Below are 15,005 nucleotides of genomic sequence, written 5' to 3' on the forward strand. Positions count from 1 at the left end.
AAATTGTTAACTTCTGTCTCGTGTTTCCAAACCATGTTGTGGAAAAAGCTTTTTGTTCATAGGTTCAATACCTGTTGTGTCTAAATGGATCTCAGGTCACATAGAGACAAATATGCCATGCACTTCAAAATGTGTGAAATATGATTCCAAGAGTTGTATGTATATGTATGTATGTACACACCTGTACTATGTGTGCTGGTTAAGACTCTCTGATACACCTATCTTGAAAGTTTTGGGTTGCCAGTGTGTGCCTCAGCAGTAAGAGGTGAATCCGGTTAGCTTGTAACAAGTACTGCAGTGCTGTTCCCAAATCCGACTTAAAACAAAGTAGGTTGGATATCTCACCCTTTTGTTGGGATCTTTATTTAAACTTTTGGATTGCTTATTTATGTTTTCATGAAGTTCTGCCTGTCTGCTCTGGAGCAACTTGATTACTGCCCTAGAGAGATGAGGAAAGCTGCTCTTCTTTTTTGGTGTCCATTAGTGAAGTGTCAAAGCAGTGTTACTGGTTTTGGAAGAAGCAGCTCATTTTATTTTAAAGTACTTTGATATATACAGCAGAGAAGTGACTGAATGAGTGTGTTTCTGGTCCTCTCTACAGCTAATACAGAAGAAGAAAAAGAAGAAATTATTTATTGAACATTGCTGATGGCAATTCCAGTATTCCAGCAAGCCAACTCTTTTTGCTCTTAACTATTTGCAGCTTCTTAGCAGCTTTAAACATCTACTTCAGAGTGGATCTTTGAAATCCATCAGAGCAGAAGCCTTAGGCTAGAAATGTGCTTCCTTCTCTATCTGTTATATTCTATTCAAGCTTTACTGAGAAATACTGTTTACTTCTAGAAATCAGTTTTTCATTTTGTGTTTGTATTCCTCAGGAGAACTGTCTGTACGCTAAAATAGTTGAACATAAGTATTCTAAAATTGGGTGTCAAAGGTGGCAAAGCAGTGTGGAGACGAAGCACCACCCACACTCATTGTAAGAGGATAGATGGAGGAAATTGTAATCTGATGTGTATTACAGATAAATGAACTAAAGTGTTACCTTTAAAAGGTAAATTTTATAACTTCTTTGTTAAATTTAAAAGTTCAAGTGTTCAAGTTACAAAAATTTCTATTAAGGTTTCTTAAGAAATTGATCCTGTCTCATAAATGTACTGTTGGGTGAGGTGGTGGGACTTTTTCAATCTGTAAAAATTCAGCTTTGTTCAGTGCAGGGGTGGATGGAGAAGGTGTGGGGGACAGAGTAGCTGAGCAGACCAGGTGGTTTGCTGCCCTGAGGAGGGGTGGGTGCTGCTGGTACCCCCTGTGTCCTGCTCTCAGTGGCCTGTGTGCTTTAATTCCTGTCTGACTGGAAGCGGTTCCCTGTTGTAGCAGCAGAGTGAACAGCTTTCTGCTGAGCCACTGAGTTGCTGTGCAGCTGATGAGCAGCAGTCAGTAGCAGCAGTGGTGCAGGACCCTGTGCCAGGAGCAGTGACAGAGGAGACTGGGAGGTTGGATCATCTGGCAGTGAGTTGATACATTGCTCAGCTGTGTCATATCCATTTGAAGGCCGAATAATTGTCACATTTTTTCAGTCTTCCAATATACAATTTGATTTTAAAATGTTTTTTTCTTTGCAATGTGGGGTGTATGAAGTATCTACACAAATAATTTTCTGTATGTATGTCATTTGCTGCTTGTAGGGAAATTGAGTTTTTGATAGAACTTGTGTATGCAGTAGCAAAAGCTCATGTGAATTTTAAAAAGGCTCAAAACAACTAAGCAGTTTTTGAAGTTGTGTTACCTAATTCCTGCTTGAAGTGGTTTTAGAGATCTAAGTTTTACTCTTGATGGTGTGCAATTTTTTTCAAAGTGTTTAATTCTAGTAATGTTTTGAAAAAAGCCCATTTGGAATCCTCTTTATCTTCTGATATCTGTGTTTTAAGGCTTTTTTCTGCTTCAGTGGCATCAGTAGTTCAGACATTGAAGACGGGATTGATGTTTTGTCTCCCAAGGATAGACACTTACCAAGTAGCAGTTCAGGGGGCCCTGCTACCTTCCATCACAGATCTTCTGGGGTTTTTTTTTTGTTATACAGCCTTTTGTTCTTTCAGTGATTGTTGCTCTCTTGGTTTCCAAGTGTTTCAGAAGTAAAACTGATCTCAGTTCCATCCTTCTTAAATATAGAGATCCAAAAAATTCAGTGGAAGAGAGTTGTGCACAGAAGTGAGGGGCTGTGAGCAAACATTTATTTTGTTCTAAATTGTGTGCATCATTTTTGCAACTTGGTGTGATTTGAGAAAGTGTGCAATGATTAATTGTATACTTGATATGTATGTAAATGGCATAACCCTTTTATCTTGTGTTCAGAAGTAAAAGCAGTCTGTATTAAAATCAATGTATTTAAAGCTGAGCAGAAAATTTTTTTTATATTCCCAAAAAGGGAATTATTTTTATCCTCTGGTTAAAAACTTTTATCTCTTCTGAAGGCTTTGTAGCGATGATGTGAAAACAGAGGGAATGATAAATGTTCTTCATTAAAAAATGTCTTATTGTAATTCCTTCTAAGGTTTTAAGTGCTTCCATAGATGTATACCAAGTGAAATAAGAATTACTTTTACAACTGGGTTTGAAGACAAACACTTTTTGGATATGTTCACAAGAACTTTGCATAATTTGAGATTGATTTACATTCCATCTATTTTGTTTCTGTCTTAAAGGCGCCACAGCTTTCAAGACCATGGCTGTGCTCTTTTGAGTGCTGCTCACTGATGATTAGAAAAAATCAATTATTTCAGTTGGAAGGGGCCTACAGTGATCATCCAGTTCAACTGCCTGACCACCTTAGGGCTGACCAAGAGTTTAACCTGTTGTTTAGGGCATTGTCCAAATGCCTCTTGAACACTGACTGACTCAGGGCATTGACCACCTCTCTAAGGAAGTCTGCTTTGTTGTTTAATAGTGGAATTGTTTGTTTGGTTAGTTTTTTTAAATTTTATTGCATAGCTGCGTCCTTGAAATACGTTAAGTGAGGGATTAAAGAAACTGCCACCAGATATTACAGGAGCAGTTGAGTGAAATTGATTGTTAATAAAACTTCTCAGAAGTTCAAAAGGAATGGTACAGGTTGAAAGGGGAAATCGGATCATCTCCTTCTTGTACTTTAGGAATGGAAGTCAGTAGTTTTTGTCATTTTTCACAGATACAAATTCATACCCATCTATTATAGAAGCACTTTACATTTCAGCTAGTAATGATATAATGTAATTTAATAGCTGGATGCTCAGCAAGAACATAGAGATGCTGATCTTCATTTGTCTTAAGATTTTCTTTGGTGATAGCAAACATGCTCAAGTAGGAGAGGGCAATTTGGCTCTTACTGCAGCACTTGGTTGCTGTGAAGTTTGATGCCATTTACATTACTCTAATTGAACCCCAGTAAATACAAATTTCCATCCGTTTCTGCCATACATAATGTCCCAGATCTGAGTGACTAGTTGGAAAAAACTCTGATCTCCATTTGAAAATAAGTGAAGTGTGTTGGCAGGTAACTCCTGCTTCCCCCTGCATCACCTTGCTCCAGCATTTGGTGCTACAATTCCATAGTTTGTATATTCAGACTAATATAATATCTGCAGAATGCTTGACTTCTTTGTGATATCCATGAGCACAGCAAAAAAAAAATCATATTTAGAGCGAAACAATTTTAAAATGCTAAGTTAAAGCATTGTTAAGAGTTTGCAATACCTATATACTTGTGGATGCTTTTTTGTAGTTGTGTGTTCCTGCAGTCAGGAGGAGCGGAAACATGTCTGAGTCTGTATTTTGAGATTTGTATTGAGATTTCAAAGTCTGCAATATGTAACTTCCCACTCTCATATACCATTTTTTTATTTCCCACTGACTGGAGCTCGTGCCATAATGACACCATTACAATACTCCAGAACGGAGCAGTAGGTGATTTTTGCCAGGTAATGATATTACACACAAGGACTCTGCCACCCTGAATGAACCATTTTTAGGATTCCTCTAAGGTTGAGGTACTTAATTGTTAACACCTGTTGCTGCTCTTCTGGATCTTCTCATGCCCACTAGACTAAAGACTCTGACAGAAAGAGGATATTAACAAAGAAGTGGTGAATATTGCATCTACCAGATGAAGCAGGCCTCTTGCTGAGGTTTGGTGCTGGGTTTACATTAAATTTAGCCTAAGAAAGCACAGACTTCCATGGAGATACTGGCAGTTGAACTTTTGGCAGTTGACCTTAGTTAGCTAAAAGTGAAATTGTGTTTAGAGAGTGTGCAGTGTTAAATCTGATTCTGAGTGAAGGGAGTCTTTGTAGTTATCAATTGTGTAGATTAGGTTAAGAAATCCTAGAATCCATTTCCTTGTTTGGACTAAATAAGAAATGAGGTGACCTCAGGGCACTTCTCATTCCCCTCTCTGTGAGAAAATATAATCCAGGGAGATAACTAAATCTGCCTCCACTTCAAGAATCCCAGAGGTATTTAGCAGCAAGAATTTGTGATTCCATGCACCAACAGTTGTGGTCTCTTTTTTTTTTTTTTTTTTTCTTTAAGGACCCTTGTTAAGTTGCTTAGATGCAGGCTGGCAAGTTGAAAATAATCTACTGCAACGTTGTAGTAGAGACTGGCTAACTTAACTCTTGCAGATTTCATATTACTTAGTCCTGCAATGAAATACACAATTTTTAAACTTGAAAGCTTCTGTGTTTGAACATGCTGGTTTTGAATTGCTGGTGGGAATTTAATTTTGTGCTGAAACATACCCACTAACTTTGTTTTACGATGTGCTAAATCATTTTGACTGCTTGATCTTAGGGCAGTGTAGTGCTAGAAGTTTTTTTGGCTACCACTTCTATTACTTGCAACAAAAAACCCCTCACTTTTTTAAAACAAGTGAAAACATTTACCTTGGGAATCACTTGAATGTGCTATCCCCAAATGAGTAATTTTTGCCTTTAGGACATTTTGGACATTTAGGACAGTTTGTTTTCATGTCAGCTTGTATATTAAGAGAACTTGAGGCTAGTTTCTTTTTTGCGTTTTCTTTAATGTGTCTTTTGTTTTAATTTTATTTATGTTATAATATGTATGGGATGAGTTTTTAGTTGTTCCCACGTGTTCTTCAACACAGTTTATCTAGTTTTGAAAGAATGACCATGTGAAGAAGCCCATCAGACAAGGTCAGTTCTGGCAGTGGCATCTCATGGGCAGCTTGCTGCTGCTGTTCATATCCAGGCATGGTTTGTAGGCAGTGTTGGACAGCTGTCCTGTAGTGTCTCTGGACTTTATGGGACAGCAACTGCTATGACCAGCTAAAGGGAATGATGGACTGCCGCTCATCATGAAAGCAGCCTTGGGTAATTTGGGTTATTGTGAGGTCTTTCCTTTGCTGTCTCAGCTTATTTATCAATTGCACATGGAAGGTGTCTCTTACCCTCCTCACTTTTGGTAACATACATATTGTGACCCTTGCTTTTGGTCTCTGGTCTTTGTGTGCCATGGTGAGGGTTTTGGTGACTTTGAATCCCAAACTTTATATATTTTGTATAAAAATTTCCTCAAGAGATTTTTTTTTTAAACTCTCAACAGGTGGGAAGGAGAAACCAAAAACCAATGCAGAAGAGCTACAGATTAAAAAAGTTAAGAAGAAAAAGAAAAAGAAACATAAAGAGAATGAGAAGAGGAAGCGTCCAAAAATGTACAGCAAATCTATTCAGACCATCTGCTCAGGATTGGTTTCTGACATTGAGGATCAGGAAGCCAAAGGCATCATAGATGATCATCTTAAGGATTTCAATGGGAAAAATATGGATCCCAAGAAGGACTGTGAGTCCAAGATACCAGAGAACAGTGAGTTTCCATTTGTCTCGTTAAAGGAGCCACGGGTTCAAAATAAACTCAAAAGGTTGGACACATTGGAGTTCAAACAGCTGATTCATATTGAGCACCAGCCTAACGGAGGTGCATCAGTTATCCATGCCTACAGTAATGAACTCTCCCACTTGTCTCCTGTGGAGATGGAGAGATTTGCAGAAGAGTTTGTGGGTCTGGTTTTTAGTGAAAATGAAAACTGTGCAGCTTACTATGTAATGGGTATTGTTCATGGGGCAGCTACTTATTTACCTGACTTTTTAGACTACTTTTCGTTTAATTTTCCCAATTCACCAGTGAAAATGGAGATTTTGGGAAAGAAAGATATAGAGACAACGACTATGTCAAATTTTCATGCTCAGGTAAGAGGTTATGCATTTTACTTTCTAAAGTCATATAATGGTTTCAAACAACTGTGAACGGGTTTTTTTTAGAGTAGTTGCTGTTAGCTCTGCTATGTGGATGACACAGAAGATAGAAACAAGGGATTTCTTCAATAAGTCAGTTCTGCGTTATTGAAGATGAGAAGAGACATAAAATTGTTAACTGAGACATCAAATTGGATTTTTGGTGGGAGGGCAAGTGTTTGCATGCTTGTGTATGTAGGTTTCTTTGGATTTGTTTCTGTAGCTGAAGATTAACCATGAGTTTTGGAGGGTTAAAATGGTTTAGCTGTGGCTTTTTGGGTTTCTGAACAGTAGTATGTCTGTGTTGTCATAAAACTGAAATGCTTTAATACAGTGTTATACATAAAAACCTGCATAGGGCACAGTTATATTAGCTGTATTTGTAGTTTGGGTTTTCTAAATCCATCCTCAAAGAAAAACTTGGGGTTGTTGTGGTGTGGATTTGGTCCTTATGCCTTTGCATTTCTCCTCACTTGGCTAGATTTTCTGGAAAGCTCTTAAGTTAAATGGTAGAATGACTGGCAGCTTTTGAACATTCTTTTATTTTAAATTTTTTGGAAAGAAATTACTGTATACTCTGTTAACAGCAGCTGCTGATTAAGCATCACCTCTGCTGTTTATTAAGTTGCTGTAGAAAATACATTTCCATTGCACAGAAATTATTTGTAGCACTGGTTTTCAGGAAAAAAAATCTGTCCGATTTTCACCCTGGTGATGAGGTTATTGCAAAAAGCCCCTACAGTGAGCATGAAACAATTTATGCAGAAACTCAGTCCTGTTATTTATATCAACTTTATCTCACAATTACCCTTTTAACTCCCATATTTGTGAACTTTGATGTTGTATGGATCAGCTTTAAACTAGTTAATCTTCACTTCGAAGACTAGTAGAGTTCAAGTGTAAGTTGCACTGTCATCTCTTTCATGAAAACCATGCCTGTTTTTTCCCTTTGGCTGCATAGACATTTGCATAGAACACTTGCTTGTATTGACAAATTTCAGGTGTGCGTTAATGCACAAGGATATGCAGAACTAAAATGTTGCTGCAAGAGAACATTTGCAGTGCTGGCTGAGAAAATATCTACTGCCATGGAATATGAATATTCTGTGAACTACAGTCACTATTTTTCTTGAGTATGAGTATACTGAATCATTATTAATAAAAATCACAGAACATACAGGCAGCTCTCCAGAGCTGCTGTTTGGCCATTTTAGATAAGAAAAGCTGGATCTGTTCTTTAAATCCAGCTGATTCTCTTGGGTAGCATTAACACAGGCATAGTGTGTGTGCTAGTGCCTGCCCTAAAGAAATAGTTAATAAAAGCCCAAATTTTATTGCTGTGAATTATCATAGAATTATTTTACTAGAGGGATAGATTGTTACTACAATGGTAACATCAACATCTGTAGTTAAACCAGTCCTGTGTTCTTTGGGGTTGAAATCCTAATTCCCCATTTTTGTGTAAGTGTAGGAGGAACAGAGAGAGGCTGTGGTAGATGAAAGAAGCTGAAGTGTGTTATTAACAGCATTCAGCTGGTCAGCTCCTTGGTCTAAGCTGTATTTTACTTGGCTGGAAGTTTAGTTCTGGTATCTTTTCCTTTGTGTTCCCTCATTTTTTTCCTTAGTTTTCATGGCATTTTATCACTTCTCAGTTTGGTTGCTTGACAGAAAAGGCTTGGCTCCTTGTATTTTTGCTAACTAAGGGGTAGAGGGTGTATAAATAACATGTACAGGCAAACATCAGACTTTGTCTTCTGTGCAGCATTCTTGTTTCCTGGAATATTTAAGTCAGTATCTTGGTTGCCTAGTTATTGATTCTAATTTTGTTTATGGTTTTCTTATTTCTGTTTTACTTTGGCTCTGTATTTTGGTTTTTTTAATGTGGTCTGCTACAGTTAAAATGTTTTGTTAGCTTCGTATTCTCCTTTTTGACATGTTACATTTTGTGCAGACTGAGAACATTATCCTGTCTCTCTAGGTTCTTTGTGAATCTTTTAAAGGAATTCTAATATCTTGTTGCAGTATATTTTGATGAAACTTTAAATATATTTGGTTTTCTGTTCCTACATTTCCCCAGCTTTGTGCTGTGGTGTTCCTTGTCCTGGGCAGCCTGAGCAGCTGTTGTACAGCCTTAGTTGAGGAAGGATTTGTTTTCTGAGGTCTAAGGAGGAAGTTGATTTTATCAAACCTGCTTTGAGTATGTATCTTGGACTTCATCAGCTTTAAGAAACTTGGGTATTCCTTTGGTAATTTTAACTAAAACACTGAAATGAAGCTCACTTTGGTACAAGAGGTTCTTTGGTGGTTTCTCAGATTACATGTAGCACATGTAATCAATCTGTCAAATGTAAGTATTTAAAAAGATCAAGAAAAGTATTATAAAAAGGAGAATGAAGGTTGAGCTAAGCCTGAAATGGAAAGTGTAATAGAGTGTTTTATCAATTTTTTTCAAGTTGGTCCTTTTGTTACTACTCAATCTTCCACCTCCCGTTTTGTGACAGATATGGGTTTGTCATTTTTTGGTTTTAAGTAATGCATATTTCTTAGTCATCAAATTCTGTGACAAGAATCAGATTGCACAGTAAATTCTGTTGCTGAGGTCAAATTGGGGTCCTCCTAAGTTTACCTGGAAGGTCTGCATCTCTCAAGTAATTTAGTTAGTTTTCACAATTGTAGAGTTGGAAACTAACTCCTTTCAGCTTGCTCCCCAATACACCTGTGTCAGATAGGAGTAATGTAATTTTACTTGTTAGAAGATAAAGGACACAGATTTGTGAGAATATTTGCAGCAGATGCAGGAGAGAGGAATTTGGTACTGGCTCTTTCTAATGGGAATTAGCTTTTAAATTTTGCAGGGAGAGGAAATGGGAAGTTTTTCATCATCCAGCTTGGGCCTATGCCTGAGTACTCCTTAAAATTTTTTTGCATTAGTGTAACAGCTCTTTCTGAACTGACTGCAAGGCTTAGTGAGACAGTTTCTGTAACTGGGCAAAATGAAATTAGTCTGGATATCCTTGTAGCCACTAAATCAGTCCTTCAGGTGGTGAAGAATTGTCTTGTAGCTCCATCTTGCCTGGGCTCTGTGTTCGTGTAGATGGCAACAGCTGCATCAGTTACCCGATAGCCATGGATCTCGTCAGACTCTTAGGAGGATTTTAAAGAACGTAAATAATCAGCTTTTGCCACCTACTTGCAGCTTACATCACTTCACTTAAGCTATTCAGTGCTGTTGAGACAGATGTTAATATTTTGAACTTTTAATTTTTTTTCCTGGTGCTGGGCAAGTGTAAGTTTTTATTGCTGTGCTGAAACCCCAAAGCTCCCAGCTGACGTTTAACAATGCTGAGTGCATTGATTTTACTGTCTTGCATCAGAGGCAACTTCTTAGTACAGATGAGGTAAAATGCGACACAGTACCAGACAATTCCTCTGCTGCCAAACAAGATGGACTGTTTTAAAGCTGTATTTGACAAGTCCTTGTCTGATGTGTTTGCGGGAGATATCAAGGTGATTTTACTCTTTACAAAGAAATCCTTTATAAAGTCATTTTCTCCTTGTTTGACCTCTTATCCTTTTATTCTGGTCTTTAGTGGAGAAGGCAAACAATTTATCCTTTTCATTCAGCTTTCTCTATATTTGAAGATTGCTTAATAACTTCTTTTTCCCCCTCTCCCTAGATCAAGTAATTTGAGTTATTTCTGTCTGTGATTGCATGTTATGCCCTTATTACTCTTAGTGATCTCCCCTTATGTTCAATTCAGTCATCCATATTTTTTGGTTAATATATGATACTAAAAATTGACAGTGTCTGCCTGGTGTATTGATGTCAAAGACTATGAGAAGATTGCTGCAAGTGTCTTGCAAATTATTGCTCTTATATCTATTTCTTCCTTTTTCAGAGCAGTTTGTGATCTGCTGTAGCAGCAGCTTCTGCTAATTGAGTCTCTCCCCTTTTCAGGTTCATGCAGTTCATTAAATATGTATGTGAGTGTAGTTCTTGCTTTTGTTTAAACTGAATTATATACTTTGCATTCAGACCCCCTCTCCAGTTTCAAGCTTTGTTAATTTTGATCCTTTCCTATGACTTCCAGTGTTGCAATGCCTGTGGGTTTTATGAGGATACACTGCCTTCAAAGGAAGGATCCTTGCTTCCTGCCTCAAAATGAGATAGGTACATAAGCACAGACTAAACTGCCCACAGTTTGCTCTTATTAGACCATGTTTCTGTAGCAGTTTGTAGAATATAGTGGACATGTCAAATGTTAAGATATCTACTGGTCCTCTGAACAAGCTATCCAGTCATAGTAACAAAGGTTAGTTTGACTTGATTTTCAATTTTTTTTACATGACCATGTTTATTAGTTCTTACCATCTTATTTTCTAGGTACTTGATAGTTGTATCAATTATCCAGCTAAGTGTCTTTTTTTCCTGTAAATTGGAATTAGGCTAAATAGTCTCTAGCTCCTCTGTCTTCTGTTGACACCTGTTTCTTTAAGATGGTGTGTTACTGTCTTCCAGATTTGAAGAACTTGTTTTGTGGTTTTGAGTTAGAATCATGGAGTAGTTTGCTTTGGGAGGGACCCTAAGGACTGTGTAGCTCCAATCAGCTGCCATGAGCAGGGACAGGACACCTTCCACTAGACCAGGTTGCTCAGAGCTCCATCCAGCTTGGCCTTGAACACTTCCAAGGGTGAGCCATCCATAACTTTGGTGGGCAACCTGTTCCAGTGCCTCAGCACCCTCACAGCAAAGAAATCCTTTGTAATAGCTAAACTTGCCCTCTTCCAATTTGAAGCCATTCCACCTTGCTCTGTTACTACATGCCCTTGCACACTGTCCCTCTCCAGTTCTCTTGCAGTCCCCTTTAGGTACTTGAAGGTTGCTCTAAGATCTCCCTGGAGCCTCTTCCCCAGGCTGAACAACTCCAGTCTATCTGTGAAGAGCCTGTCTTCATAGGAGAGGTGCTTCAGCCCTCTGATCATCTTCATGGCCTTCCTGTGGACTTGTGCCAACAGGTTGATGCTGTGGGACCCCAGGCTGGCTGCAGCACTGCAGGTGGGGTCACAGCAGAGCAGAGGCGCGGAGTGCCCTCCCCTGCCCTGCTGCCCACGCTGCTGGGGTGGCAGCCCAGGATACATTTGGCTTTGTGGGCTGTCAGTGCACATTGCTGAGTCATGCTCAGCCTCTCATCCAGCAGCACCTCTCAGTCTTTCTGCCCAGGGCTGCTCTCAGTTGATTCTCCATGCTGCTTTTGTGCTTGGGATTGTCCCAGCCCACATGCAGGGCCTTGCACTTGGCTTTGCTTAACTTCATGAGGTTCACAAGGTCCATCTTTCCAGCCTGTGGATGGTATCACTTCTTCCTCCTGTCAGCTGCACCACACAGCTTGAAGTTCTCATTGATTTATTGAAGCTTTGTCTTCTTTTACCTCATTGCCTTTGTGCTGTAGGTATAAGAGGATGCACATCATTCAGCCTGTTCACTTTAGAAAAGGTCACTCTAACTGTGCAGTGTGCAATTAGACAAATGGCCAGAGCCCATCTAAAGAAGATGTTCTGCCAAAAGAAAATGTCCTCATTCCTTCCTTCCTCCCAGTTGCATGTTCTAGTGCCAAGATGTGGTGCTTCTTGAACTGGTGAGTTCAGCTTGGTTCATTAATTCAGCAGAACTTCTTAAATACTATTGAGGGATTGGTTTTATTACCGACTTGGCAAATTACATTGTTGAAATGTGTGTCAAAGGTAGCTCAAGGATGACTGTGGGTCTGCACAATCAGCCCCATTCCATAACAACAGGCAATTGCATCTTCAGAGAAACAATTTTTGTCAATTTTGTTCCCTGTTTGGAATAAATTCATGTTCCCATGCTAGCTGTGATGGACACTGAATAGTCAAATATTAATGAATAAGTATTTTAGAGGAAGACCAGTGATAGTAATGATAGTTCATGTTTGTAGTGTGGCTTTGTGAGGGGTTGTCCTCACTTTTTCAGGTTCTGCGCACAGAGCTTGTAATCCCCTTTCTCTTTTATCATCTTTTAATATTATCTTCTCCTTGCTGTCCTCCTTGTATAGCTCTTTGACATTTTTTTTGCAGAGAGGTTTTGCTATTTAGCTCTTTAATAATTTGTGACATCCTGCTTGAAATCATTAGTTCCTTTAGTATTTGAGGGGAATTGCTGAAAATATTTTTAAAAGAAAATCTCAAATAATTGTTTAGTGCTTCATTTCCTTATCATTAAAGATTTGTGCAGTATTTATTTCCATATATTAATTTCCTGAGTTCTAGACAGAATTCTTTTATATTGGAACTATGTCTTTTCAGTTGTGTTCAAGTAGTTTTCAGTAGAACTTTGTTTTCAATAGAACTTGCTTCTTGCTTTTAAGCTGATCAAATCTTGAGATTGTGTTTCCAGAAACTTCCAATTGGGAAAAACTATTTCTTGAATTTAGATTTTTAATGACAATTGAGTAATGCCAGAACTGTCAAGACATCCCATTCTGATACCAAAGCCCTGACCTAAAAAAGGGAAAAAAGGTGAAGGAAGGAGTATGAAGTACATGTGGTTTAATAGTAAAAAGCAGCCAAACAGATTAAGGAGTATTTGTAAAATCAGAGCAATTTTGATGAATATTTGTTCAGTGTTGGCTCCCATTTGAAACTGAAAGTATAAGAAGGCATTTAAGGATTTGAATGAAATTGGTAAGGAACAGAAAACCGCTTGGGCACTTCACTGAAATGTACCAAGTTAGCAGGAGTGGCAATGGCCTCTTCATGGCTGCAGTGTTTGGGATTAACCCTGACTCTGAAATGAGATTTTTCTGTTCTGAGATACCAGTGTGTAAGTGCATTGCTTGTGCACTACTGTAGCAAAACCCTCAATGTCCTTGCATGTTTTTAGGTCGTGTAATGTTTTTGGGTTTTGCCGTTGGTCTTTGGTGGAACTTCATGGGTTTCTTGAAATTGAGTTCAGTTGGTGGATAACTTGTTTGTTTTTGTTGGTTTTTTTTTCTCTGAAGACCTTTTTTCCAGACATTCTTGGTTTTAAAGGTGAAAAATTGAAAGAAATTAAAACCTTGAAATTCTAGCAGGAAAATGATAAAGTTTCAAATAAGAAAAAAACCCTCCTCCATTTAAACCCCACAACAACCCACACCCTACTATATTAAAAATAGGAATTCAGTTGTTATGTGCCCCAGTTTACATTTTTTAAATTCCTCTCTTGAAATGCATGGTTTCTCTGGATTGTTCCCTCCACTTTGTGATTTATTCAAACACAAAATATTTAACATATAGTGTCTAAAATGTTTCCATTTGTAGGATGACATTGCTTAAATGTATTTTTGGTATTTTATATATATATATATATATATATGTATGTATTTTTGCATTTGGTCTTCAGATTCTTGTCAGACACCAAGACATTTGTGTCAAAACATTTGCTATTGCATTAAAAAATCAGTTGAGGCCATGTGAGTCACAGAAGCAGATAATTCTCAAGTTTTACTAATTGTGGATTCAGTGGTGGTTTTACTGTAACAGTTTTCCATTACTGTGATGCCAGAGAATGACACAGTCTCCTTTTGTGTGTTTTTAGGTGACATACTTCAAATGTAAGCTACATGAGAAGAAGTTAGTATGTCGTATTTATTATTTTATGTTTCTATCTCTTTTACCTGTCCATGGTATTATACTGCATATATTTGGTAATTTGTGTGTGTTCATTCCTGACCACATGCTGGAAGAGCAGCATGACCTTGATTTCTCCTTTTATTATGGATTTAAATTGTTCCAGTTTTGAGCAAGTCTGTAAAATTCTAAAAACCTAGTCACATTGTAAGCTGTGAAATTGCATCTAGGAAGATTGTTTTATTGAAGGGGTATATGTATATATATAAAATACTTAATATATGTAGTACTCTATTAGCAGTCAATGCATAATTTAATATAGAATTTGATGAGTACTGGTTTTAGTACATCAATATTGTTTTTGTGAGTTTAGAAATACACAGAGCAGTCTATTTCTCTTCCTGTGAACAAACCAGCCAAAGGATACTGACAGTAAAAGGAAGGGAAAATGTTGCTGTTATCTAATATGCCATAGGTTATATTTGTTTGGTTGTTGTCTTTATTGGGATTAATTTTAGGTTTGCCATTGGTCAAACATCAATGGGAGGTTTTGTTGTTTTCACACCATTGCTTAGTAGCAGTCTAAGTTGGGAATGAGTGAAAATTAGCTCCTCACCAAGAATGACCCCACCTTTTTATGCATGCTTTTCTAAGCCTTCAGCCTAATCTAAGGTAATGCAGTTAAAGCATGACCCTCTTCTCCAAGACTAGAGTTTGGGATGCTACAACCGAGTTCATGGAAGAGATGAAATAGGAGTTACTTTTCACTTGCCCACAGCTGCTTCATCTTTCAAACTCTCTCTTGTTCTTTCTGGCCAGGTATTAGTATTTATGGCCTATGTCTTTATTTATTTTTTATTATTTTGTAAAACAGAAAAATTCTTAGGTAATTCCTGGATTAAATTCAGATCAGTTCCCTAGGCTTCCTCCCTGTCCATCTTCAGAAGACCTAATCCTCTCAGGAGAGAAGGGGAAAGAGAGCAGATGTCCTTTGATCACCATCATGGATTTATTTCCTGCTTATACTGGGTCTGGACGGGTTAATTTTCTTTGTGGACTGTGTTTTGGGTTTGTGACTAAAACTGTTGG

The 15,005-nt window shown here is 38.0% G+C and overlaps 1 protein-coding gene across 1 annotated transcript in view; it reads left to right on the forward strand.

Annotated features, from left to right (window-relative positions):
- The window catches only part of RSBN1L (round spermatid basic protein 1 like), a 46,742-nt gene that overhangs the window by 16,307 nt on the left and 15,430 nt on the right, over positions 1-15,005 (forward strand). Inside the window, exon 3 of the mRNA XM_030959745.1 lies at positions 5,599-6,242. Within this exon, the coding sequence (XP_030815605.1) occupies positions 5,599-6,242 (644 nt within the window). The remainder of the gene's footprint in view (positions 1-5,598; positions 6,243-15,005) is intronic.

The sequence above is a fragment of the Camarhynchus parvulus genome, chromosome 1A (genome assembly GCF_901933205.1).
Source record: "Camarhynchus parvulus chromosome 1A, STF_HiC, whole genome shotgun sequence".
NCBI lineage: Eukaryota > Metazoa > Chordata > Aves > Passeriformes > Thraupidae > Camarhynchus > Camarhynchus parvulus.